The sequence below is a fragment of the Cydia pomonella genome, chromosome 20, assembly GCF_033807575.1.
Source record: "Cydia pomonella isolate Wapato2018A chromosome 20, ilCydPomo1, whole genome shotgun sequence".
NCBI classification, from domain to species: domain Eukaryota; kingdom Metazoa; phylum Arthropoda; class Insecta; order Lepidoptera; family Tortricidae; genus Cydia; species Cydia pomonella.
Window position 1 is genome coordinate 13,061,962 of NC_084722.1, and position 25,009 is coordinate 13,086,970.

The window sequence follows — 25,009 nt, forward strand, 5'->3', positions numbered from 1 at the left end:
GTCGCTTTTGATAGGAATATTCGTGAAAATAGAAAAAAAAACAAGAACATTTATGACCCCGACGTGATTTGAACACGCAACCTTCTGATCTGGAGTCAGACGCGCTACCGTTGCGCCACGGAGTCTTTACGAAACGCGCACGGAATGCGCACTACCCTCACTGCTAACGTCATCGGGGCAGGCTGTTTCATCGGTAGTGATCGGAATAGGCAGAGTATAAATACCCAAACTTGGTAGAACAAAGTCATAAAGTGGAGACTGCCTTCCGATATTTTTTTTTACTTTGGCTTTGACTTTAGTCCCGGAAGCACACTAAGTAAGTAATATTAAATTGTTATAAATACAATAAATAACAATGCATTCTGCTTTAATTCGGGTTTACACACTTTTTTCTTAGCGTAACCGCGTATATTTGTTAAAATCGCGTATCATAATTTTGTTTAAAATCTTATAACTTAAATACTTACGAGCCACTTCCTGGATATACATCAGCTTAAACAATGAATGCAACAGTACAGCGACATTTTCATCGGCTGACAAATATCGAGGCACGATTTTTCGTTAAACTGTCAATCTCTTCTATAGATACTATAAAGAACTATTTCATGATAAACATACACCGCATTCGAGGGGGCATTTTGCGGGCACGTCAGTTAATAAGGTTTTTTAATGTAATAGGCAGCAAACGAACAGATAAGCCACCTGATGAGCAACATCAGAGGAGCCGGGTACGTCCTTAAACTACGTCCATAAGAGAGGTATGGGCATCTCGCTTTGTGTGGTAGGGCACAGCACAGCGGATGTCATTCCAGATCTAGAGCAGAGCCCAACTGGGGAAGTACCTCCACCTTACAGAAAACAGCAGCCAAATAACACTAACCCCAACTTATAGTGTTGTGTTCCTGCCCGTGAGTAAGGTTGCCAGAGCTCAACGAGGGGGGGCGGGCTTAGGGTCGGCAACGCGCATGTAACTCCTCTGGAATTGCAGGCGTACATAGGCTACGGAGACTGCTTACCATCAGGCGGGCCGTATGCTTGTTTGCCACCGACGTAGTATAAAAAAAAGGCACGTATGCGTTGCTAAACTTTGAGAACCCTGAATACCTGCTTTTTCAAGTGATTCATGTCATAGCGCAAGGGAAAACCGGAATGTATGAACCTACAGATTTCTAAAGGATGATCAATGCTCAAGTCGCATCTGGCGTTACAGACGTCCATATTCTACGGTAACCACTTATCATCGGGCTATGCTTGTTTGTTGATTTTTCCGAAACTTAAATTTAGACGTACATGGGTACAGTCGCCATCAGATATATCGGAGCGGCCAAGGCGCTCACAAATATCTGGACACGTATTCTATTATCAAGGCGTTAAAGCGCTTGTTCAGATATTTGTGAACACCTTGACCAGTCCGATATATCTGATATCAGCTGTACAAGGTACACATGGAGGTCAAATCGGTAGCTTTTTAAGGTCTTTTAAGGGTCAATTATTGGAGCCTGTACGAATACTCGAATATAATAATAAGTAAATAAATAAATATTACTTATAGGACATTTTTACACAGATTGACTAAGTCCCACAGTAACTAATCTTAAGAAGACTTGTACAATGATATATGTATACAATATATAAATACTTAAATACATAGAAAACACCCATAACTCCGGAAAAAAAATTTGTCCTCATCACACAAATAAATGCACTTACCGGGGTTCGAACCCAGGACCATTGGCTTCATAGGCAGGGTCATTACCCAGACCGGTCGTCAAATATAATTATTATAGTATTGGCTATACATTTACATTCAATAGTGTAAAAAAATACCCTACGGAAGTTCAAATTTTTGCCAATTCGAGCGCGACCGTCACATTGCCCCTTTTTCGATATTCAACCAAACAATATAATAATATTAAAAATGTAATTCTATATATAAATAACTTTACATATATGGCTGACTGGTAGAGAATGCGCCGTTTGTCTATTTAATTTTATGTGCAATATTTTAATAAATAAAATTATAATAATAATAATTCAGCCTATATACGTCCCACTGCTGGGCACAGGCCTCCTTTCATAAATAAAATTAATACAATTTAAATAAATATTTGTATAAACTACGCATTGTAAGTACTGGAAAAAATTCTAATAAAATGTAATCATGAAGAAGATAATGGATATGCATTAAATTATCTTTAATAACTTGTTGATTGCGTATTCATTTGGCTAATTAATCTAATTACTTGCTATCTTATTGTGTAATGCCATTATGTAGTTAAATTATTATCTGTAAACCACACTAAAATTATTATTGCGATTCACCATACTATTAATAGCTACATGAAGCGATCAGTAATTTCGCGTTCCATGCTATCCGACTCCGTGGCGCAACGGTAGCGCGTCTGACTCCAGATCAGAAGGTTGCGTGTTCAAATCACGTCGGGGTCATGTCGTAACTTTTTTTTTCTTTTTGTGATATTTTGAATGTGCAATGCGTGAAAGCGTTTTTAGTACCATCATACTGTGTATAAAATCGGCTCATATTTTTAACCGATTTATGGAGAAAGGAATTTGTTTGATAAGGTCAACGTCAAATACATAGTGGAGCATTTTCCAAAAAAAATATTGAAGACCTGATACTCACACTACTCACAGATCCTGATGTTTTTGGATTCTTACAACTCAGAATCACTAAGTAGCATATTCAATCCTGACACAAAAAATATCCCAAAAATGTTATGGAAATTATAGTTTCCACTACGTCACGCACATATAAAAATTTGTCTCATTAAAACGTGACGTAATGGAAAGGACATTTTGAGTTATCTTTTTTTAATGGTAGGATGGCGATGTTGATTGAGTAGAATGAGCCCAAGAATGTCCAGATTTGTAAGAATCAGGTTTTCAATATTTATTTTAGAAAACACCCAGTGGCGGCTATTTGGCCACTTTGATTGTCACTATCTGGCTGTACTTATACAGTGTATCAATCCATATAAAAAAAAAATTAAAAAATTGAATTTGGCGTCTACGCCTTTACTGAAAATGCTAATAAAATAAACAACAACGCGAAGTTTACGTTCCTGAGAAGGGACCTAAACTTGGAGGATTTAACAACTGGAGACGCCTTTAAGAGCTTACACCTCTGTCGAAAAGCTCGGCCAATGGTCATATGTATTGTATGGACTGACGTTTATATCTGACATGGCTATTTGTTCGTTACGTAGAAATAGCCATACATTTGATGTGCCCCTCCCCCGCAAAAATCGGCAGACTGTATTGTACAAAAAATTACAGGAGGGAACCCCAAGGAAGGTACTTTTTGCTATGTTTTTAGGGTTCCGTAGTCAACTAGGAACCCTTATAGTTTCGCCATGTCCGTCTGTCTGTCTGTCTGTCTGTCTGCCCGAGGCTTTGCTCCGTGGTCGTTAGTGCTAGAAAGCTGAAATTTGGCATGGATATATAAATCAATAAAGCCGAAAAAGTCGTACAATAAAATCTAAAAATTTAATTTTTTTTAGGGTACCTCCCCTACACGTAAAGTGGGGGTGAATTTTATTTTTCGCTTCAACCCTAGAGTGTGGGTTATCGTTGGAAAGGTCTTTCAAAACTAATAGGGGTTTTCAAGAAACATTTTTTGATAAAGTGAATATATTCGGAGATAATCGCTCCGAAAGAAAAAGAAAATGTGTCCCCCCCCTCTAACTTTTGAACCATAGGTCCAAAAAATATGAAAAAAATCGTGGAAGTAGAGCTTAAGAAAGACATTAAATGAAAACTATAGCGGACATGATCAGTTTAGCTGTTTTTGAGTTATCGCAAAAAATTTTCCCTTCATAGTAAAAAGACTTACTTTAATTAGGTACTGATTATGCAAATTTGCCTATTTGTTTTACTCGGGTGAAAGGTACCGTTTCATCCCTTGGTTAACAATTTACTATACTTTAAGCTCCAGTTTAGCTTATTGTGACGGAAGAGTAACTACGGAACCCTACACTGAGCGTGGCCCGACATGCTCTTGGCCGGTTTTTATTTTATTACAAAAACGGTACAAGAACCGGGAATTCCCGATTTTCACCGTCCAAAATCAGCCATTATTATACCGGGAGCATTCTCTACTGAAAACGCCACAATATTATTTACGTATACGTAAACATTCCCCGTCCGTCCCGGGGTTTTGGATGTGGTTGTACACGTGGAAATAATTTCGTGTATTTATAACTTTCTTTATTGTAAAATAGTTACCAAACTAATGAATTAAAAATAGGTAGTAAGCTCCAAATGTGTTTAGAAATGTTAAAATAGTTTGTTTTTACAGCTTTTACTTATTTTTCAGCAAGTTTAAAACATTCCCGCTCCTAAAACCTCGGTGATTGCTTACGAATTTGATTTCAGACGACGAATCTGTGTTCGCTGCGTGCGAGGCGCCCGCGGCGGGCGAGCGGCGCGCCAGCGATCCGGAAATAAAACACCACGTTAGTATCCACTAATTATACATTATTACTGACCAACTAGAAATACATAAAACACACCTTTATAATCTGGCCAACCATTTCCCCACAAAAAAATACGCAAAAAATGGAATCTTGAGCGTTAAACGTATAATTCGACTTTACTGGTCGCTGTCATATGCACAACAAATAACCCTTTTCCAGGCTGCACCAAGGTTTTTAAAAACCCCAAATTTGTTCAAATTAATAAAGCTTTGATGATTCATTTGAAGACAAGTCATATTTTCCGTGTTAAGGGAGGTTAAGATTACTAAACATTTGTAAACGCTAAAATGCTTTACTTTTGCTTTAAATCTACTTTAGTAACTTTAATTGTAAGTCAAGTCTAACTTTACGTTTTGAAATTAATAATAGCCGTAGGGCGGCAGTTTACATGCGCAAATAACTACAAATAACTTTTACTTACACATTGTCAATTCACGCGGCTGTTATTGTATGGGGGCTGTCAGTCTTCTTTTATTACAAGTTTTATTGATATAACGGTAATTTATATAATTATGATAACGCAGTAATATACACAGTCTAAACATAGTCTCTCTACTCTCCCTGAGTTCTTTCCAAATATTTAAATACCTAGGCTATGATAAAAGAGAACATTGAACATTGAAAGAGAGATAGTTACAGAGAGGTGGAGTCTAAGAAAGAAAAGTAATAATATTGCAGTGCCCAACAGGGTTCACACTCACTCATTCACAAGACCTAGCTTATAAGTTTACCACCTGTACAACCACTTTGTGAATTTGCAATAAAACATTGAGTATTGAGTAAAGTGTCCCTTAGTTTGACATCTAAAACAGATGGCGCTGTACTGCGTCATATCTTTTGCGGCCACTGAATTGTCAAACGTTTTGACAATCAGAGTTATCGCAAAATGTATGGAGCTGTACGGCGCCATCTCATTTACCTATCAAATTCGAAGCACAAAATTGTTTTAGATTTTACACATTTTACTCAATCAATGTATCTCTTTGCTATGATGCAGATATTATCTAAATAAACAAGGCTTTTGTTAAATAAAACATAATTTATTATTTCCCATTCAACCTTCCTGCCCAAATAAAATACGATTGTAATTACAGGTGAAGTTCGACCTCGACAACAACAACTATTCAAACAAAGAGTTCCAGCGGCCGATGTTTGTCAAAGCACATAGCGTCGAACACGAATTGCATCTCGAGGGCTGCTCGGAAGAGGACAGCGACCATGCGCTTTCGGGGGAAGATCTCGGGTTTGTATAGTTAATTAATTATCTTAGACAATATACGCAGGTTCGACACGTCGAAAATGAACCTCGACAACAACTACTGTAAAAAAACGGTTTGTGTTTGAGCGGTCGATGTTCGTCAAAGCACACAGGTCTCGAGGGCTGCTCCGAGGCGGGTACCTACCAAGCGCTTTCGGGGGACGATCGTAGGATTGTATATTGATTCAGTTTTAGTACACAGCGTCGAACACGAATTGCATCTCGAGGGCTACTCGGAGGAGGATCGCGACCATGCGCTTTCGGGGGAGGATCTGAATTTGTATATCTATTAAATTAATTCGACGCTGTATGTAAATTGGTTCAACTTTGTTGTTGCCCTATAGGGAGACCCTACATTTTTAGATTAGACGAGAGATTTAAATGTTATCCTATAAACGTAGGGTCCCTATCCTATCAAGGGTCTTCAAACTTACTGAAATTTGTCATAAAACTTTACGATATTCTGCCGTATAAAGTTTATATAATACAAGCACCATTATACATCTCACAAGCACTATACTTATAGAAGGTACCATGCATTTTTGGGTGAAGTGAAGACCTAGAACTTGCACAACTTCTTCTTCAGTCATTCACTCAATGCAGAGGATCGTGAACTCATGACATTCTGTTGTAGACCAGGTTCCTTCATAAGCTTCTGTTCTTGCACAACTAAGTATCAGAGTTCGATCCAATAAGTTTATCAAAATCGCATCGTATTCTCTGTCTGCAAACTATTTTCCGAGAAGTGTCTTTTTAAGGTTAGTCATGAATATACCGGTTAAACCCACTTGCAGGTTTGAGGAAGGAGACATGCTGGTAGAAGACGGGTGCGAGTGCGGACCGTGCCGCAGGCTGGCGGCCTGGGAGGAGCTCGTGGGCGTCGCTCTCCCATTGCTGGAGAAACTCAAACCGCCGCGGTCTGATGCTTCTGTTGGCACCGACTAGTAAACCCGATAACGAAGATGGCATTTTTTATTATAAAGAGGAGCCTTATATCGCCTGATGGTTAGCAATGGTCGCCCTTGGACACCCGCAACACCAGAGGGAGAGTGCATTGTCTTTAAGATGAGAGTACGCTCTATTTTTGTAGCTTTGCAGGTCATAACGGTCCGGAAATCCGCAGGCGACGTTCATCTCACAGTTTAGTAGTGTACAAATACAAATAATTTATTATCATAAGGCTTGTATACATGTGAGAGATATATCCATCAGACTCCAAACTAGGCTGAGCCTGTATCTTGGCAGTCTGCGAGAGCGATTGACAACTGACGATTTTGAGCGATTGACGATTGTGTGAGGCAAAGTTTCTGAAGACACGCAAAGGTGTGGACTGCTAACTATCTAAGTGGTTGGGATGTCAAAAGGTGAAATGAATATGATTTCAAATTGAAAATGGCGGCCAAAAAGGTGCTGTCATCGTCCGTTTAAAAAATTGTTTCGCAGGCCTGGTCAAAAATAATCGAGATGTGTGTATTAGTGGGACTTTAAAGATCTAAAGACTGTAATTGTTTTAGCACTTTTTCTGTATACAAATAGCCATTATTTATATATGTATACGACAATCTACGAGTATCTAGGAATTATAGAACGTGGCTATGGCTAGGTATATAGCTTTAAATTTTTTAAATGTAAATCAAAATAGCAAAACTTGTATACTATTAAGCAAGGTTTAGACTAGCAAGAGCTTGCATGCAATTTTCATTACATTGCGGTATCTGATGAGATACGGAAGGTGGAATGGAATCACCATATACCAAAAAGTGTCATCAAAAAACCTTAAATAGGCGCTACAATACCTAGAATACTTGGAAAAAAAATCAAATCATAGACAGCGCACTTCACTCCGTCAATAACGCCTAGGTTTTTAGCTTCTCTAGCGCTACTCTGGAGAGATTTGGAACTATTATTTATAGCTGACCAAGTTCTGCCTATGGAGATTGCGTTCCTTAACTCTACCTTCCATATGATGAGACTTTTGAATGCAGTTTACTTAAGTAGTCGGCAATGTAACTTTGATTACATGCAAGTTCCTAGTTTACGCCTCGCTTTAGGGCCAGAAGAATTTGATGAAAGAAAATTAGTACCTATATAACAAGTTGTAGTGTTCTGATATTTGCGATATTTTCCTTATCATTCGTGTAAAATATTATCCGTATATTTTACCAATCTCAGTCTTTGTATCCGTATTTTTTAATCACTAAAGTACTTGCTGTAATTATTTCTTCGTAATCTTAATTAATTATTCATATCGTTAAATTTCCGCTTACTAGAATTGTCTAATAGTGTCAGTAGCAAACTGGTTACTTAAATTATTTAAATACATGTACAGTATGCATCAAATGTAGTGGCTGTAGCACGGTTGAATTTTTATTACTTGCCACTGTGCCTGTCACTTTCGCACTTATATAATTGTTAGAACGTGACAGGCATAGTGACAAGAGATAAGCAGGCTACGCGCCAAAAGTATCTACTAGATAATCTTTATCAATACTAAAATCTTTGTAAATATAAACTATTGATTCGTAATTATTTACATGTACCAAATGGAAATCCGTCCGATTGTTTTATTATACTTATAAATAATTATGAAATAGGTACTGAATTTGTAAATAAAGTTATTGGAACAGATAGTGTTTCAATTTCGTAAATAATCAGTGACATGGAGTCGGTGTTATTAATTAATTGCCTTGACGGTTATCGCAATGATGCGGTTTTCGAATATGGTGCTAGTGTGAGAAATAAAAGTAGCGGATCAGCCCGCGTAGTCAACATGACAATCGTTAACGCTCAGTAGTATGGAAGGTAGAGGCAAGGAACAAAATCTCCATGTACAAAAAAGTGTCCGACAAAAAACCATAAATAGGTGGCGCTACAATACGAGTACCTAGAATACTTGAGAAAAAAATCAAATCATAGACAGCGCACTTCACTCCGTCAATAACGCTTAGCTTCTTAGCTACTCTAGCGCTACTCTGGAGAGATTTGGAACTATTATTTAAAGCCGACAGCATGACACTTTTGCTACAATTCTGCCTAAGGAGTTTCTGTTCCTTGCCTCTACCTTCCATACTCAGTAGTGCAGCGTAGCGATCTCTCTCTATCACTCTTCCATATTAGTGCGACGGTGACAGTAGCGAACTACGGGGCGGTAACGATTCGCATGTTGGCGCGGGCAGGCGTAGCTAACATGCCAAACGCACTATTATAGAAGAGTGCTAGAGAGAGACTACGCTACGCTACGGAGCGTTAACGATTGGGATGTTGGCTAACCACCCTGACTGCGTGTCAAAATTATCATTCTCTATGAGCTTAACAAAAATGTCTCTGTGACGTTCCATGGGTAAAGCATTAGTTTCGAATCGTCCGTACCGATAGTAAGGTACCATTACTGTAATCGGTCGAAACAACTTTTTAATAACCTAATAAAAACAATACATCTAAATTATATTATAGTGTTTATGTTTGATCGCACTTAGCTGTTGTAAATCCGCACTTATACACTGCACTTTAAGGTTACTTTACTACTACTTCACTTCGCTGTACTTCGCTTCGCTTCGCGTTTGGTTACTGACTTGACCATGGAAACTGTTCGACTCTATTGTTTTAGGAAAACACATCGTTATCTATTTTGAATTTTAAAAAGCGACATCTAGTGATCAATTCAGTAACTAATTTACAGTATGTATGCGACAATTTTAAATCTCAACAATGCTAAATCGACAATGGTCTTTTAAACGTTGACATTAAGTATTTAATTTAAAATCCCGCTTACGTTTCTTAATAATATATAGTAGTAAGTATAAGTGCGGGCCATAACGAGCGGGTACACCATGTAAATAATACCGATACCGCCTCGGTTGTCGCATTCACGTGGGGGCGTGTCTCCACTACACAATCCGACGACACAATATGACATATCGGATGGTGGTAGACGAACATTTGCCGTAACATTAAGTGCACACTCGCCATCTGAGCTGCCAAGGTGCACAATAATATCTGAACATATAAAATAAAATAAAATAAAAATAAAACATACTGTAAAATGTGCATATTTTGCACCAGAATTTGCCTCAAAATTAAAAAAAATATCTTAATAGGTATAGAGGCTTTGTTCATTATTTGTGAACACCTTGGCCGCTTCGATATATCTGATTGCGACTGTAGGTACTCACATGTAAAGCTTCGTGGAGACGTTCAGTCAGAACGCTCGCCACAAAATAATAAAAAATCATATTTTGTCGACAATAAAATTGTGTTATGATGACCAGCGGCTGTAGCACGGTCGAATTTTCTCACTTGTCACTTTCGCACTTACGTACATTACGTACTTGTTAGAACGTGACAGCCAGTGACAGACATAGTGACAAGTTATATAAATGCGACCGAGCCGCAGAGATGGGACAGGTCATCGCCAAAACATCGTAAAACAAATTATAATATAGCAGCGAAATAAAACAAGTTATATTAAATTCGTATTATGTACAGTATTTTATTTGTACATTGTGTATTAATAGATTAGATACCTATGAGTCTTACTTTTAAAATATGTCAGTATTTTAAAAGTAAAACTTTATAGATATTTTTTTGTATACCTATGTTGATATATGTTTAATTTGATTAATTTTATAGTTTGCTTTACGAAATCTTAATTCAACCATTGCAGTCGACGAGTACAAAAACTATATTACAATATTTCAATCATAGCCACAACTCAAAATTGTCCAAATCTGTGCATCTTGTTATGTTATCGTATTTATTTTTGCGCTAACCTGTCCGACCTCCGGTTATAACGGTCCGTCTCGGTGTCTGTGGAAACGCACCATACCTCGGGAAGTGACCGCGAGGAAGCGCGATAATTTGCGGAACGGCGACGCGTTGGTTTGGCAACTCGAGTGCCGCAACTCAGGCCTTCCAGCCATCACGCCCCCTCTACAGGCTGATGTTTACTATACTTCGTTTTTTTAGCATTAGAACGGTAAATAATTTTAGTGTCCTTTTTTTGATATTACCAGCTTACAGAAAACCGCAGCCAAATAACACTATACCCTACTCATTGTGTTGTGTTCCTGCTCGTGAGTAAGGTTGCCAGAGCTCAACGAGGGTGCGGAGTGTTAGCATGTTAGGGTTGGCAACGCGCATGTAACTCCTCTGGAGTTGCAGGCGTACATAGGCTACGGAGCCTGCTTACCATCAGGCGGGCCGTATGCTTGTTGGCCACCGACGTAGTATAAAAAAAATAAGTCACGGCAAATATGTAACGGTTATATAGCAATTATATTTATAATTTGTCTTTAAACGAGTCAATAAAGTTTTCAGTTTATAATATAAAATGTAAAAATGTTACTTAAGAATATTATGCCAATGAAGTAGTAAATATGTAAAAAGGTTTCACAATGGGTCAGGAAGCAATTTTTACGATAGTAGATACATAACACCATAGTAATTTGCCAAAGTACTAAAAACCGGCCAAGTGTGAGTCGGACTCGCGCACGAAGGGTTCCGTACCATTATGCAAAAAACGGCAAAAAAACACGTTTGTTGTATTCCCATACAACAAACGCCCCCATAAATATATATATTTTTAATATTTGTTGTTATAGCGGCAACAGAAATATACTTATCATCTGTGAAGATTTCAAATGTCTAACTATCACGGTTCATGAGATACAGCCTGGTGACAGACGGACGGACGGACGGTTTACCCTTTGGGTACGGAACCCTAAAATTTTGAAATATTCAGCTAAATATTTCGCGGGCTGAAGCTAATGCTTAGCATCCCTCTGTACAGTCAGCGTCAGATACTTCGTAGCAACCAAAGTAGCCAAATAGTTCGGTACACCATATATTTAGTATGGTGTACCGAACTATTTGGCCACTTTGACTGCTACAAAGTATTTGACGCAGACTGTACATATATTTAAGGGCGCCAAGCCAATACTTTCGCTGACTGTACTAATTTGTTAAAGAAAGAAAAAAAAAAACAGTCAATAGAGCATGTTGGGCCAAGCTCAGTCTAGGGTTCCGTAGATACCTGTTCGTCATGTACATACGAAACAAGCAAAAGGGAGTACTTTCCCAACGATTTTGTACCTACGTCTTTTTACTAAGAAGGGAAGACTGTGCTATAGCACAGCCGTTTTTGAGTTATAACTCAAAAACGGCTTAACTAATCGTGTTCACTATAGTTTTCATTGAATGTCTAAAAAAGAAATACATTTTGCCAGTTTACGACGTTTTTTCTCAACAAAAACGAAATAGCAGAAAACGTTTAAAAAACAAGGTACTTATTCGTATTTCTTCCTGGTATTACACGTTGCCTAACCCTGTCGAAGTACTTGTATCCTTCTAAAATAATCCACATCCAATGGCATGTAAGTAACACATGCGTAACTATATTAACTATGTGTAGGTACGAGTACTTATAGTTTAATATTGAGTTTAAAAAGGATCACAGGCAATTATTTTTAAACTTCGAAATGTCGCTTGTCACCCGAAGAGCACCCTGTAGCCGCCGCAGGAACTAAGAATCATTATAAGATATTCCATCCACCGTCGCCTGGACCAATCACCGCGGACGGTCCGCCAGCACCGCATCTAGTCACACAGGTTAGTTTATACATAAAAAAAACATAGATATAGTCTAGTATATTCGATTTCAATCTTTGGACAATAATCCTGCGCTCTCGTGCCTGTACGAGTAGTAGACATGAGTAGTTCGCGAATAAAAGATTCAAATGAAGTACTTGACTTGATGTCACTCTTTCATTCACTATATATATAAAAAATATATATAATATAGGACATTATTACACAAATTGACTAAGTCCCACAGTAAGCTCAATAAGGCTTGTGTTGAGGGTACTTAGACAACGATATAATATAATATATAAATATTTATAAATACTTAAATACATAGAAAACACACATGACTCAGGAACAAATATCCATGCTCATCACACGAATAAATGCCCTTACCAGGATTTGAACCCGGGACCATCAGCTTCGTAGGCAGGGTCACTACCCACTAGGCCAAACCGGTCGTCAAAGTAGATATAGTCTAGTATATTCGATTTCAATCTTTGGACAATAATCCTGCGCTCTCGTGCCTGTACAGTCAGCGTCAAATACTTTGTAGCAGTCAAAGTGGCCAAATAGTTCGGTACACCATACTAAATATATGGTGTACCGGACTATTTGGCTACATTGGTTGCTACAAAGTATTTGACGCTGACTGTACGAGTAGTAGACATGAGTAGTTCGCGAATAAAAGATTCAAATGAAGTACTTGACTTTATGTCACCCTTTCATTCACTATATATATAAAAAATATATATATTATAGGACATTATTACACAAATTGACTAAGTCCCACAGTAAGCTCAATAAGGCTTGGGTTGAGAGTACAGTCAGCTGCAAAAATATGTATCGAGAGAATCGTCTCATGAATATGTTACTACGCTCTTATTACACTGGAATAAGATGCTATGGGACATATTTTTGAGTAAGATGTGTACACCCATATTTTTACACTTGACTGTACTTAGACAACGACAGATATTTATTATATAAATATTTATAAATACTTAAATACATTGATTTACCCATGACTCAGGAACAAATATCCATGCTCATCACACGAATAAATGCCGTTGCCAAGATTTGAATCCAGGACCATCGGCTTCATAGGCAGGGTCATACTCACTAGGCCAGATTGGTCGTCAAAAATATAAAAATATTTTCATTTACTTGCTCATTCGCTTAGAGAGTGACAAGGACGCCACTACACTACAGAAATTCTTCATGCACCTCAATATTAATAACGAATTATGTAATACATAATACAATGTAGTTTACCAAACGGGCTTAATTTACTATGTATCTATCTTTCTAGAATGTAGCATACTCTCTTACATTTTTGGGCGTAAGATTGACTAGTTTATTGTGAATTTCTTGATCGATTATTTATTTTTAGAATATTTTTTAACTCATTTCAATGGAACAAAGAAATTTGGGGCGGCTGGATGTATTGCCGCTAAAAAGCTCTATTTTGCCTTAAAAATATGAAAAAGATTCGTCTAATCTGAGCAAAGAAAGCAAAGCAGAAAGGGAACAATGGCAAATAATTAAGAGAATGGAATAGTTTGTTGGTAATTAGTTCATTACCTATAGCCTTATTTTCAATACCTACTTTTAACTGGGATGACTCAAATAATAATATTCTAGGCCTTTCACTAACGCGCTGTTGTAACACAATTTAAAATACCCGTCTCGTAATTGCATGGAAGATTCTTACTAGATTCCAGTTTCAAATGCAAGCTAATCTTATTAAATTAATGAGTGTGTTGTCGTCAGTTGTGCAGTGTTAGCAATGGCGAGAGGTCAACTTGCTTGTGTGTTCGCGCTGAGTCTTTTGGGGAACGCTTTATCTGTTCCTGTGGACGTGCCAAGACATAGGAGAGGATACAATGACAATGAGCTGGATTCAGATGAATTTTCGCGGAGTGATTTGATGGTGAGTAGATGTAGAATAGTACTTATAATATGTTATCCTGTGATGTTATCAATATTATAAGTAACAGTAGTGGCTTGTGTGTTTGCGCTGAGTCTTCTGGAGAACTCTTTTTGCGTTCCTGTGTACGTGCCAAGTCTTGGGAAAAAATACCATTATAAGACCTCGCGTAGTGATTTGATTTTGATTGTGAGTATATTTAGAACAATAAGTGTTTAGGTAAGCAATGGTTTGTGTTTCTGCGCTTAGTTTTCTGGGGAACTCTTTTTGCGTTTCTTTGTATGTACATGCCAAGATTTAGGAAATGATCAATGACAATGAATATGATTATAATGAGATTGCGATTTGATTGTAAGTATATTTAGAATAATAAATATCAGCAGTGGCTTGTGTGTTTGCGCCGAGTTTTCTGGGAAACGTTTTTCGTGTTCGTGTAGACGTTTCAATACTTAATAGACGATACAATTACTGTAAGTTGGATTCTGGGGAGAACTCGCGGAGTGACTTGATGGTGAGTAGATGTAGACAGGTGTTCGCATTGTCTGCTGAGGAACGCATTTTGCGTTCCTGTAGTGGTGCCAAAGGTAATAAAAAACTGATGAGATCTAAAAAGATTTTAAGATGAACTGGTGGATACCTATAGAGCTATACTTATGTTAAATAGTCAACAATAGAGAAGGGTGGACTGGCTTGTATTTGGGGACGTATTAGGTACGCGTTCCTGGGTAGAAGATACAGTGATAGGTAGAGTGGTGTAGCATATAGTTCGTGTCATACACGATGACGCGCAGATTTGTCAAATCTAACCTTTAATAGCATTGTAATACGAGCCAAGCTACGCGTCGTCGTGAATGACACGATCTATAATATCTACATGCATGTAAATAATAGGTAGGTACTATTACCACACCAAAGTTCTTTCCTCCGGGACTTAAGGACTTGTTTATATGTATAATGTTAGTCTTATGATTGTTAATATATTGACTAATGATGAAACAAACTGTTAACTTAATATCATTATTTGGCCTACTTACTATTTTTTTCATAGCCTATTAGTTCAGATTCTAACATCAGAAGGTGTTTCATGGGGCCAACATACATGTTTTAGTAATCATTCCGGTTTACTTTCAAATTAATTGCAGGTGTCAAATATCATTTTATTAATTACCAATTAGTAATTAATTACAAGCTTGTTTACATAACTAGTCAATAATACACATTTTTTGCAATTCACCCGAATTGCAAAAAATGTGTACTTAATGAAGCGTAGTTAAAAAGCCGTGATTAGTTTGAATTTAATTGATTTAATTGTGTTACGAAAATTAACTATGTATATTGTGCTGTACATTGTATTTATTGTACTTAATTCATACACATACCGGGTGTTTCCTGTAACACGAGCAAATAATTAAACCATATATTGTACTCCTATAACGATATAACTTTTGATTAACAACTTAGATTTTATCTTTTTCATACAAATTTAATATTATTTTCAATGTACGCCGACATCAGTGTGTTTGACGTTGCTTGTCACGCTTTAAACGTAACATAATTCGCAACATTGCGTCTTAGAATTAACTTCAATGTGTACCTAATAAAAAGTAAAACATAAGTTATTTTTGAAAGTTGCTGAACAAATGTTGGTGAGTTTGAGAAATACAGCCTTACAGATACTATACAGTTTAATTTATTGCTCCTGTTACAGGAAACACCCGGTATAAGTCTATAGCATTCGCTTACAGTTTCATGCATGTAACTTAAAGAAAAATGGCTTAATTATCGCAACACAATGGAATCAATTAACTTCAGACTAATTACAGGTCCTTAACTATGTACATTTTTTTAATTCATTCATAAAGTCAAAGATAAATCGTTTTATTATTACTTTTTTTTTAAATTACGAGTAATAAACGCCACAGATTAAAAAAAACAATAGTTCCTACCGTTCAATTAGTTACCTTGGATACTTATAATTACCAAGTTTTTTCAGCTTTGTTTGTATTAGATCAACCTAAAACTCTTCATCAGTACAAGAGATTCCATATTTATTTTGTATCTGTAATAATCTGTATACGCATATCATCTGTCAATTCATTTGAAGTCTACCTATACCTTAATCCAACCATTTTCTTTCCAGAGCACAGATACCTCAGTAGATGAGGCTTCAGTAGCGCCCATCAATCCGGCAGTCACCCTCCCACCCGTCTCCAACACCTACGAAGACAAACGGAAAGAGTTCCAAGCAGCAGAATCCTTTGATGACGACGATGATGATTTCCCCGAGATGCAGACCTCATCGACAGGAGGTGGTGGGAGCAACATCATCAGTTTGTTGAACTTGGTGAATGGGCTGTTCCCGTCATCTGGAGGTGCTAACGTGAGTACTAACACTAAATTGACCATCTGTCGATTTTATGTGTTTTCAATAAGGTTTAAGAATTGTCAAATTAACAGTGTGATGGTACTTGAATATTACGAGTAATGTATTGTGTTAAGGCCCTCCGCCATCTTGCGCGGGTGCACGGAACGGGTGTACGCCCGCGGGTACCATTACGGGTAAAGTCCATCGTACTTACGCGTCCGCGCTCCGCTCCGTGGACCTGCTATAGCATAATGAAAGCACATAAAAGATTAATGTGCATTCGGTCACAGAATAGGTACAATAATTTAAAAAAAATCTTCAAAGACGAGATAAGTTTTAGCATGTTGGACGTGCCCTTTAGGCCTAAAAATTGATCCCGTTCCATTCTATTTTGAACCTTTTTTGTCATATTAAATTTGCATTCGTTTTAATGTGTGGATGGCTAGAGGATATTAATTCCTATTTTCTTAGGTGTAATAAAAAAGTAGAAAAAATACTTTAAGCGAATTTTTTACCTCACTAGAGTACCATAATGATTTTACCCCTAAAAAAAACACCACTAATTGTGTTACACTATGTTAAAGGATTTCGTTTAATTACGCGTTTAACTTGTTAGAATTTTAAAATATTTGCCTTACTAATATATTTTTAAAATATCTAAAACGTCTTTTTTCACGTGTGCTGCACAATTTATTATTTGCACGTTTCTAATCTTATATACAAGGTAAGTTATTTTTGCACTTTGCTTTCACACTATGGAATTCGCTTATTATAACACCCATATACCAGACTATATTCTGCAAAAAAATCTCTACAGTTTCAGAGAATACTTCGCAGTATGCTTCGAGAGTTTATAAGACGTTACCCACAACCACTGCTCCTACCTCAAAACAAGCTAATACGAAGACAAGGAATTTTTGATAATGAAATCGACATTGACGAAACGTTCGACTTGAGACCACCTCCTTTCCAAAGGCAAGAAAGCGATGAGAATGGTTCAACCAGCGACAGTAATGTATCAGAAACGAAAGAGTCAGATAATGATTCAAACAGCGATAGCAATGTATCAGAAACTAAAGAGTCAGATGAACCTAAAAAAAGTCAGGAAAAATCAGACGAACATGATTCTGATGAAAGCAACGAATCTGACGAAAACGATGCTGGAGAAAGTTTAGAAGACGATGACGGTGACGATAATGGGGACAATAATGCGTCTCAGCAAGACGAGGATTCTAAGCCGGCGTCGAATGGGAATGGAGATGATAGCAATGGCGATAACGATTCTGATTATGATGACGATGAGCCGCCTGGAGGCGGGGACGGACAAGGCGGCGGTATCTTGGGAATACTGGCTGGGTTGAGCGGTGTAAGTAAAATATTTCTTTTTAAATTCTGGTTACGCGTTAAGGCTGAACCCTTTAGTCTTGATCTAGAATATACCTGTAACTTTGTACGGGTGTAGTGTCTGCTGCAAATAATTAATAATGATATTAATGATTCTTGTTCAGTGTTGTTACTTTCAGCATGGTTTTCTTATTGTACTTATATAATCTACCTGCATTTATTAATGTTATTATGCACAGTTGGACTTCCAAACTGATATTTTGTTATAATTTTTTGCTTTCAGGATAACGGCGAGTCAGATCTGGGTTCTTTACTGGCAACGATCAGTGGTATTGTGGTGAATCTCAGTGTAAGTAATGTCTAACTAGGTTTTTTTATCTATTGGACACGCGAACATTTAAAAATTATAAGTAGCCCGTGATTGATGATTCTTGAGGCTAGCACGAGTGCTATAAAAAAACTCAACAGTAAGCAGTGTAGAATCAAAAACAGCTAGATTGCCAATACTTGCAATAATGATTAAATAGTTAAAAGTAAAGTAATAGTAAAATAATAGTCACAGCGGTCTCTGGGTTTTAAATGCAATCGGGAAAACGCTAAGATGAGCAGGAAAAGTTGAAAATATTTTCTCATTTCTTTTCTTAGGCTTCTGACAGCAAATTACATTACAATGTCATGTATCCATGCCGTGTGAATACCCAACATGAGTACCCATTTACCAGAAATGACTAGAGCCCGACTACGGCGCCAAGTTTTCACGTCAAGTATGGCGCTCCCATACATTGGCCCTGCATAATCGATGCAAAATTAGCTTAGACATACTTTGTACAAAAATAGTGATAAACGTAAGAAATGGGTGAATTTCCTCAGCTTTCCTAACTGATAGTGAAAGAGGTAGTCTAAGAAAATATCGTGCTTCGAATTTGACAGCTAATGTAAAACAACAAACAATAGTATTTAGTTAATAGATGAAGATCATGCGGTAAATTTGGCTGCCAAAAGTTGACTATTGACAATTCACAAAACAAATGTCGCCGTATAGATAGCGCCATTTAGATCACCGGTCAAACTCAGGTGCACGAATATCATTTATAATTTACATTACATAACTTCTATAATAAATATATCTTTGCTAGTAATGACACATGCTTTCAGGGTGACGGTATAGATCTGAACAGTCTCATAGCGTCCGGGATAGGACTGTTCGTGGGTCTGTTGTCAGAGGGCGAAGAGAACCCGGGCACCATAATAGCGCAGTATCTTTTGACGTCTCTGGAGACTATCACTGGAGGTGGCGCAGTATGTATTATACTTTTCGTAATTATGTAAAATCGGTCATGAAGGGCTCCATAGACCCTGCAACAATTCGTATAAGGATTTAAGCATATTGCTTCATTTAATCATGTTTTTTTTCATATCAGTTAATTTGTTAAAATTTATTGTTACAGAAAAATAACGGAGCATTCTTTGGAAAATTCTTATCTAAACTAATTAGCGGAACTAGTGCGGTAAGCCAATTAGGAATAACCTAATTGATCAGTTTTGCAATATTTTATTAGTGGAAGATTACCAAAGATGTGCACATATTACATGCCACTTGACTGGACTGGTCGCACTAACATGGAAGAGTTATAGAGAGATATAACTACGCTACGCTACGGAGCGTGAACGATTGACATCTTGTCTACGCACCCTGGCCGCGTAGCTAACGTGCAAATCGCTTACGCTCCGTAGCGATCGAAACGAAACGCAACTGTCACTGTCGCACTAATATGGAAGAGTGATGGAGAGACACAAAGCGTTTCGTTGTCGAAGCGATAGCGATTGTCACCTTGGCTAGGCCGGCAGATCTTGAGTAAAACCAATTTAATATCCGACTAGCTTATGTACCATCAGCCGTAAAAGTGCATGGCGAATTAATCAATGAATTCATTCATAATTTCTCCACGCATTTTCGCAGCTCACTGTACAATAAATTATTTGGTTAATATTTATAAAAACCTAGTACTGACGTCAGTGTTGTGAGTAAGTCTTGGCCTTAAAGACCAGAGACTTTAGGGCGAAAGCAAGCCTTATGAAGTACCTAGTAAAAAAAGTAATTTTCCTTGAGTTTTCCTTGTCGAGGCTTAAATCTTTACTGAGGCCTAAATCTCTGCCGAGGCCTAACTCACACACTCACTGTCCTTTGCTAGCGATTCTACAAGGAACGGGAGACAGATATCCGCTAGAGTGAGATGCTAATACCTATGCATATTACTATCTCACTTTTACTTTTGCGTTTAAACTGTAAGATGTTTCAGGGCGAGGCTCCCGAGGGAGCCTCAGACGAGAGCGGTGAGCAGCAAGGCCCAAAGGACTCCGCCGGGTTCATAGCTAGCCTGCTCATGGGGCTCTCAGGAGACATGTCCAAAACCAGCTCGGCTGGAAGCTCCAAATGGTGATCTGGTTTCGTCGGTGTTGGTTCATTTTCTTCGAAAAGTTAGACTATGATTGTAGGAGTATCCTGGTTCCAACAGTGTAGTTTACGAACGTTGGCGAAGCATTTTGTTGTCTGATGATATTCCATGGCTTGGCTTATAAAATAGTAGCATTCCAAAACTTAGCATTCTGAAAAAGACACAAGACACAATACAAATTGTCAGAAAGAGTAGGGTTAACAAGCGATTTTGTTTACAGAAGAAATGAAAACTAAATTGTCATTTTTTGCACTTCGGGAGTTGTTGGTCGACAAACCTGGTTTGTGGGAACGCACAGAATTAGAAGAAGAATAACAGTTTATTCCGATACACATAAATTTTAGGTACACAGAACCTGCTAGAGAGAGAGAGAGAGAGGTAAAGAGGAATAGGAATGCTAAGGGCGTCTGCTAGCGGGCATGGGTTCACAAAGCGGGCGCACACACGCGGGTGCCATTACTTATATTAGGTAAAATCCGTCGCACGCGTCCGCGTCAGTTAGCTTTGCTCATACAATTTTTCCTTAACCCGCTCACCTGCTCCGTGCAACCGCGCCAGCTAGCGGACGCCCTAAAAAACCAAATGGGAGCGCAACCTGCGTGGCTACGTACCGCTTAGCTATAGCTACCTCACTCACTCAAATATATGCCCACTCATTTCAATTCTGATGAATCTACTTGTCAAAAAAACAGGTCTCAAAATTGATGTCATAAAGCAGAGACGCTTTTCATATAGATCTTCTTACATTGACCCGCCTGTTGCTATCTCTATTACACGTGTTAATTGTTTTGTTGAATTAAATGTAATGCCCATGTTACAACAACGCTATATGCAACATTTGATTACTTTTTATAAAAATACTTTTCTTTATTATTATTTTTCAATTGACTATGCCATTTAGTTTCCTTAAACGTACTTACCCATACCCCGGAGTTAACGGAATTCAATAAAAACGCGGTGTATAATTATGCGCGTGCAATAGAGATAGCAACGGGCGAGTCAATGTACGAAAATCTGTATAGAAAGCGTCTCTGCTTTAGCACCAGGACTCAATAATACAATCCAATGTTAATGGAGGCCTACAAAAGTGATGATACTGATGAAAGTGATAAGAATATAAGACTGTAATTGTTCTTTTTTATAATAATTGTATTCCATGTGATAGTTAATATTAATAACAATAATCTAAATGCAAATAAAACACTGCGTATATCATCATCGTTTCATTTGGTAATATGGAGAATCCCCCTCAAACACCATTGCAACAGATTTCGTTATTCACAAGCTCGATAGAGTCGGTTGCAATGAAGAAGTGTGGAAATGTCATCGTTTATGTCAAATTTATATGAAAATATTATGTTTACAAAGACACTTTGTTCTATTCAAATCAGTGCAAAGTTTGCTTAAGGGGCCCACTGATTACCGGTTCGCCGGACGATACCGGCCTGTCATTTATTCGCAAAAGCTGCAATCGGGAATAATTGACAGGCCGATATCGTTAGACAAACTGCCATCTTTCAACTCAGGACTAAAATTCTTAGAATGACATATGGGTATTTGACCCATGTTCTTTCTTTCTTTTAAATATAAAACAGTGTCGCCATCTACTAGTTTAATGGCCAAAGGTATATCGCCATCTATTCCAGTAGGTTTTTCTTGATATTTCAAATCACGTTTTTTTCTTAGACTTTATTCATCTTGATTCAGATTCAGATTTATTTATTACACAACATACGATTGCATTACAAATTACATTCATTTCAATTTAAATATGAATCTATATTGTGATCATCAAAAATAAATTCTAATAATGACTAAAAATAACATCATAATCCAGATAGCAACAATTATTAAATGGAAATTTTCACCTGGAAAGGATCGCCATGCCAGAATTTATAGAAAAGCAATTGGGACCGTGCGAAGTGCATGGTGGGCGTAAGTAAAGCGATCCCAGCGCATAAGGTGGTAAAAATTAGAACTAACTGCGGATAGCGTTTTTAACATTTCGTACAAGTTTTATGGCTCGAAATGAAACTTTAATTTACGATTTCTCCTGAAATATTCATTTAAATTGTATGGTGTAAGGGAACATTGTAATCTGTATGAAATGCTTAATATAATTAACGTACTTAATTTGATAATTATTAATAATGTATCCGTGTAAATAGCTTTGCAAATGCCACATATTACGTGACTTTTTTCTAGAAGTTAAGAATGGGTATAGTAAGTTATCCTTAAAACGTAGACATTTAACGTTTTAAGGATAACTTACTATACCCATTCTTAACTTCTAGAACATCGCAGACTTTTGCAGACAACATTTTGAATGAGAGATAACCCCACCATACATTGTGTTGCTATAGCTCAAACGGATTAGGCAGCGTTTTCGATTTAAGTTCCTAGCCAGCGTGATTTTTTCCGACAACATCGTAATATTTCAACCAATTTACACAAAACCTTAACAAATTATATACCTAAGCCTTCCTCAAGAATTACTCTATTAATAGATGAAAGTCGTATGAAAATCCGTTTAGTAGTTTTTAGTTTTGGAGTAGTTTTATAAGATGTAGTGAATTGACGTTTTCTCCTAGATTTGCGGACGCTAGATTGCGTGATAGTCGTGCACATAGCGAATAGTAAAATAAAAATAAAATAAAATCAATAAGAAACAAAAACAATGTCAAATATGCATAAATAAATTATACAGTTATGTCAAAATTCACTTATTTAATATAATGGGTTCTCCAGCAAAAAGTTTCTCAATCGACGCTTGAAAATTGTATAGGGAGCGTGCATGAACTGTAGGAGGCAGCACAGAAGCCGCCAGATTTTTGGCACGAGGCGTAAATGTGATGTTTCTTGTTCCGATGTAGCCCACAAGATGGCAGAACCTACTGTGCACAAGAAAACACGTGACGTGTAAATGTACATGCTTATGGTTCCGATTCAGGCCACAAGATGGCAGACCCTCCAACGCGCACGGTCCCTATCGGATGTTTCCGTCCTTATCTTCTCTTCATGGCATTCTCTACCAGTCAACCTTAGAGCCAAACAGAAAAATTACACGGTGGATGCAGTGAGAAGCGTAGATATATTCAAATACGTATCGGGCCATAAATTGCCTTATGCGATAGTGGAAATGAACTACATTATCCTTCTCTTCCTAACCTTCAAATAAATTTCACTCCACAGAGACAGCAGCCGCAGCAGCAGCAGTCTTCCAACAGCGGTTCCTCCCCCATCTGGACTCTGAAGATGGACATTCTCCGCGCCATCCTGCAGTTCGGCACCAGCGTTATCGCCCTCGGCTCATCCAGCTCTTCCAACGCCATAACTCAATAGTCATAAGTGCCATATTCGCTTAATATATGTTTAGTACATGTTATTTTGTTGTGTCTTTTCAATTCAATTCAACTCAATATATATTTATTTCAGACAAAATACAATCCTTAGTTGTTACAGTAATACCTACTTATCTGTGTTGTTTATCCTAATCCCAATAACTTATTTATAAATTTGGTACATACCTACTTTTGGAGCATGTAGGTAATGAACTAATGACACCCAATGTCGTTTAACCTTTTCGACGCCGAGTCAAACAAAAGCTTGCACTCGGACGCCACGTCACCGAAGTGTCAAAACTGAAATTGAACTGTGACGGATAATCCGTCTTCGTTGGACCTAAGGCGTGAATATATCCGTCATTGGCCTCAAAAAGGTTAAAAGTGTTATCCATTCTGTCTCCTATTGCCGCTAAGAAACTGTTGTCGTTGCCTCACATGCGACACATCTGGGACGATACTTGTTGGCTCCATGGACCTAGAATACTAAGGACGTAGTTTCGCTAAAACACAAATAGGATTCCATCATCCACCAATTTTCTAGTATTTACGCGTGACACACTCACATTGACAGTTATCTCTATAGCCTCATCCACCAATCTGCCGTCAGTCGAATTGAAACGTCAGTGCATTAATTGTTCGAAGAAAAAATTAACTACGCCGGCATGCGTGGTCGAATGTTGCAAAAATTATACCGATCGAAAGAAAAAAAGAGGCAGGATAAATTTTTATACATAAGTTAATCAATTAACACATTATCTTTCGTAAAATACGATATTAATCCATGAAGTTGTACCTAAAGTGGAGGGCGCTCTCACTTTTTTTGCCATACTAAATTAAAATAATAAAAACCTTATCCCCGAGCTAGAAAGGTGTTCGTACCAAACTAGAGAAAATGTACTCAATCTGCCTAGGTATACATTCGTGACACGCACACATTGAATCCTTCCGCCATTGCAGTGTCACAGCTGGTCGTCAGTTGCGCGGCCTTTGTCAAATTGTTCCTGTATGGTTGGCTCATTATTGTATAAAAATCATCCATGTGGATCTCATAAAACATGCCAGATACATTGTTTTATTAACCACTTACTTTTGGTAGTTACTGTCACCCTTCAGCAACACCGGCTTCCGACACGTCGGAAGGGAGGAGCCCAAGCAATATCTTACACTATAAATCCTTTTGCCATCTCAAATCTGTAATGGTGACACAAATACACATAGAAAATTATTAGGTATACTT

General features: G+C 37.7%; 2 protein-coding genes and 2 non-coding genes across 8 annotated transcripts in view; 3 read left to right on the forward strand and 1 right to left on the reverse strand.

The window, feature by feature from the left end:
- Positions 1–8,380, forward strand: part of LOC133529038 (armadillo repeat-containing protein 2) — a 45,231-nt gene extending 36,851 nt beyond the window's left edge. For all 5 annotated transcript variants that reach the window (XM_061866629.1, XM_061866628.1, XM_061866630.1 and 2 more), the window contains 3 exons: positions 4,396–4,475; positions 5,591–5,739; positions 6,549–8,380. In XM_061866629.1, coding sequence (XP_061722613.1) covers positions 4,396–4,475; positions 5,591–5,739; positions 6,549–6,699 — 380 coding nt within the window. In that variant the 3' untranslated portion in view covers positions 6,700–8,380. The remainder of the gene's footprint in view (positions 1–4,395; positions 4,476–5,590; positions 5,740–6,548) is intronic.
- Trnaw-cca (transfer RNA tryptophan (anticodon CCA)) lies at positions 54–125 on the reverse strand. The gene has a single exon. It is a non-coding gene; the product is annotated as a tRNA-Trp (tRNA).
- Positions 2,377–2,448, forward strand: Trnaw-cca (transfer RNA tryptophan (anticodon CCA)). Its single transcript has one exon. It is a non-coding gene; the product is annotated as a tRNA-Trp (tRNA).
- Positions 8,381–11,919: 3,539 nt separating the features above from the next.
- Positions 11,920–20,584, forward strand: LOC133528758 (uncharacterized). The gene is made up of 8 exons (XM_061866210.1): positions 11,920–12,360; positions 14,107–14,266; positions 16,404–16,643; positions 17,446–17,994; positions 18,256–18,321; positions 19,128–19,271; positions 19,421–19,480; positions 20,273–20,584. Exons 2-8 carry the CDS (start codon positions 14,123–14,125, stop codon positions 20,411–20,413), a joined length of 1,344 nt encoding a protein of 447 aa, XP_061722194.1. The 5' UTR covers positions 11,920–12,360; positions 14,107–14,122; the 3' UTR covers positions 20,414–20,584.
- The last annotated feature ends 4,425 nt before the right edge of the window (positions 20,585–25,009 follow it).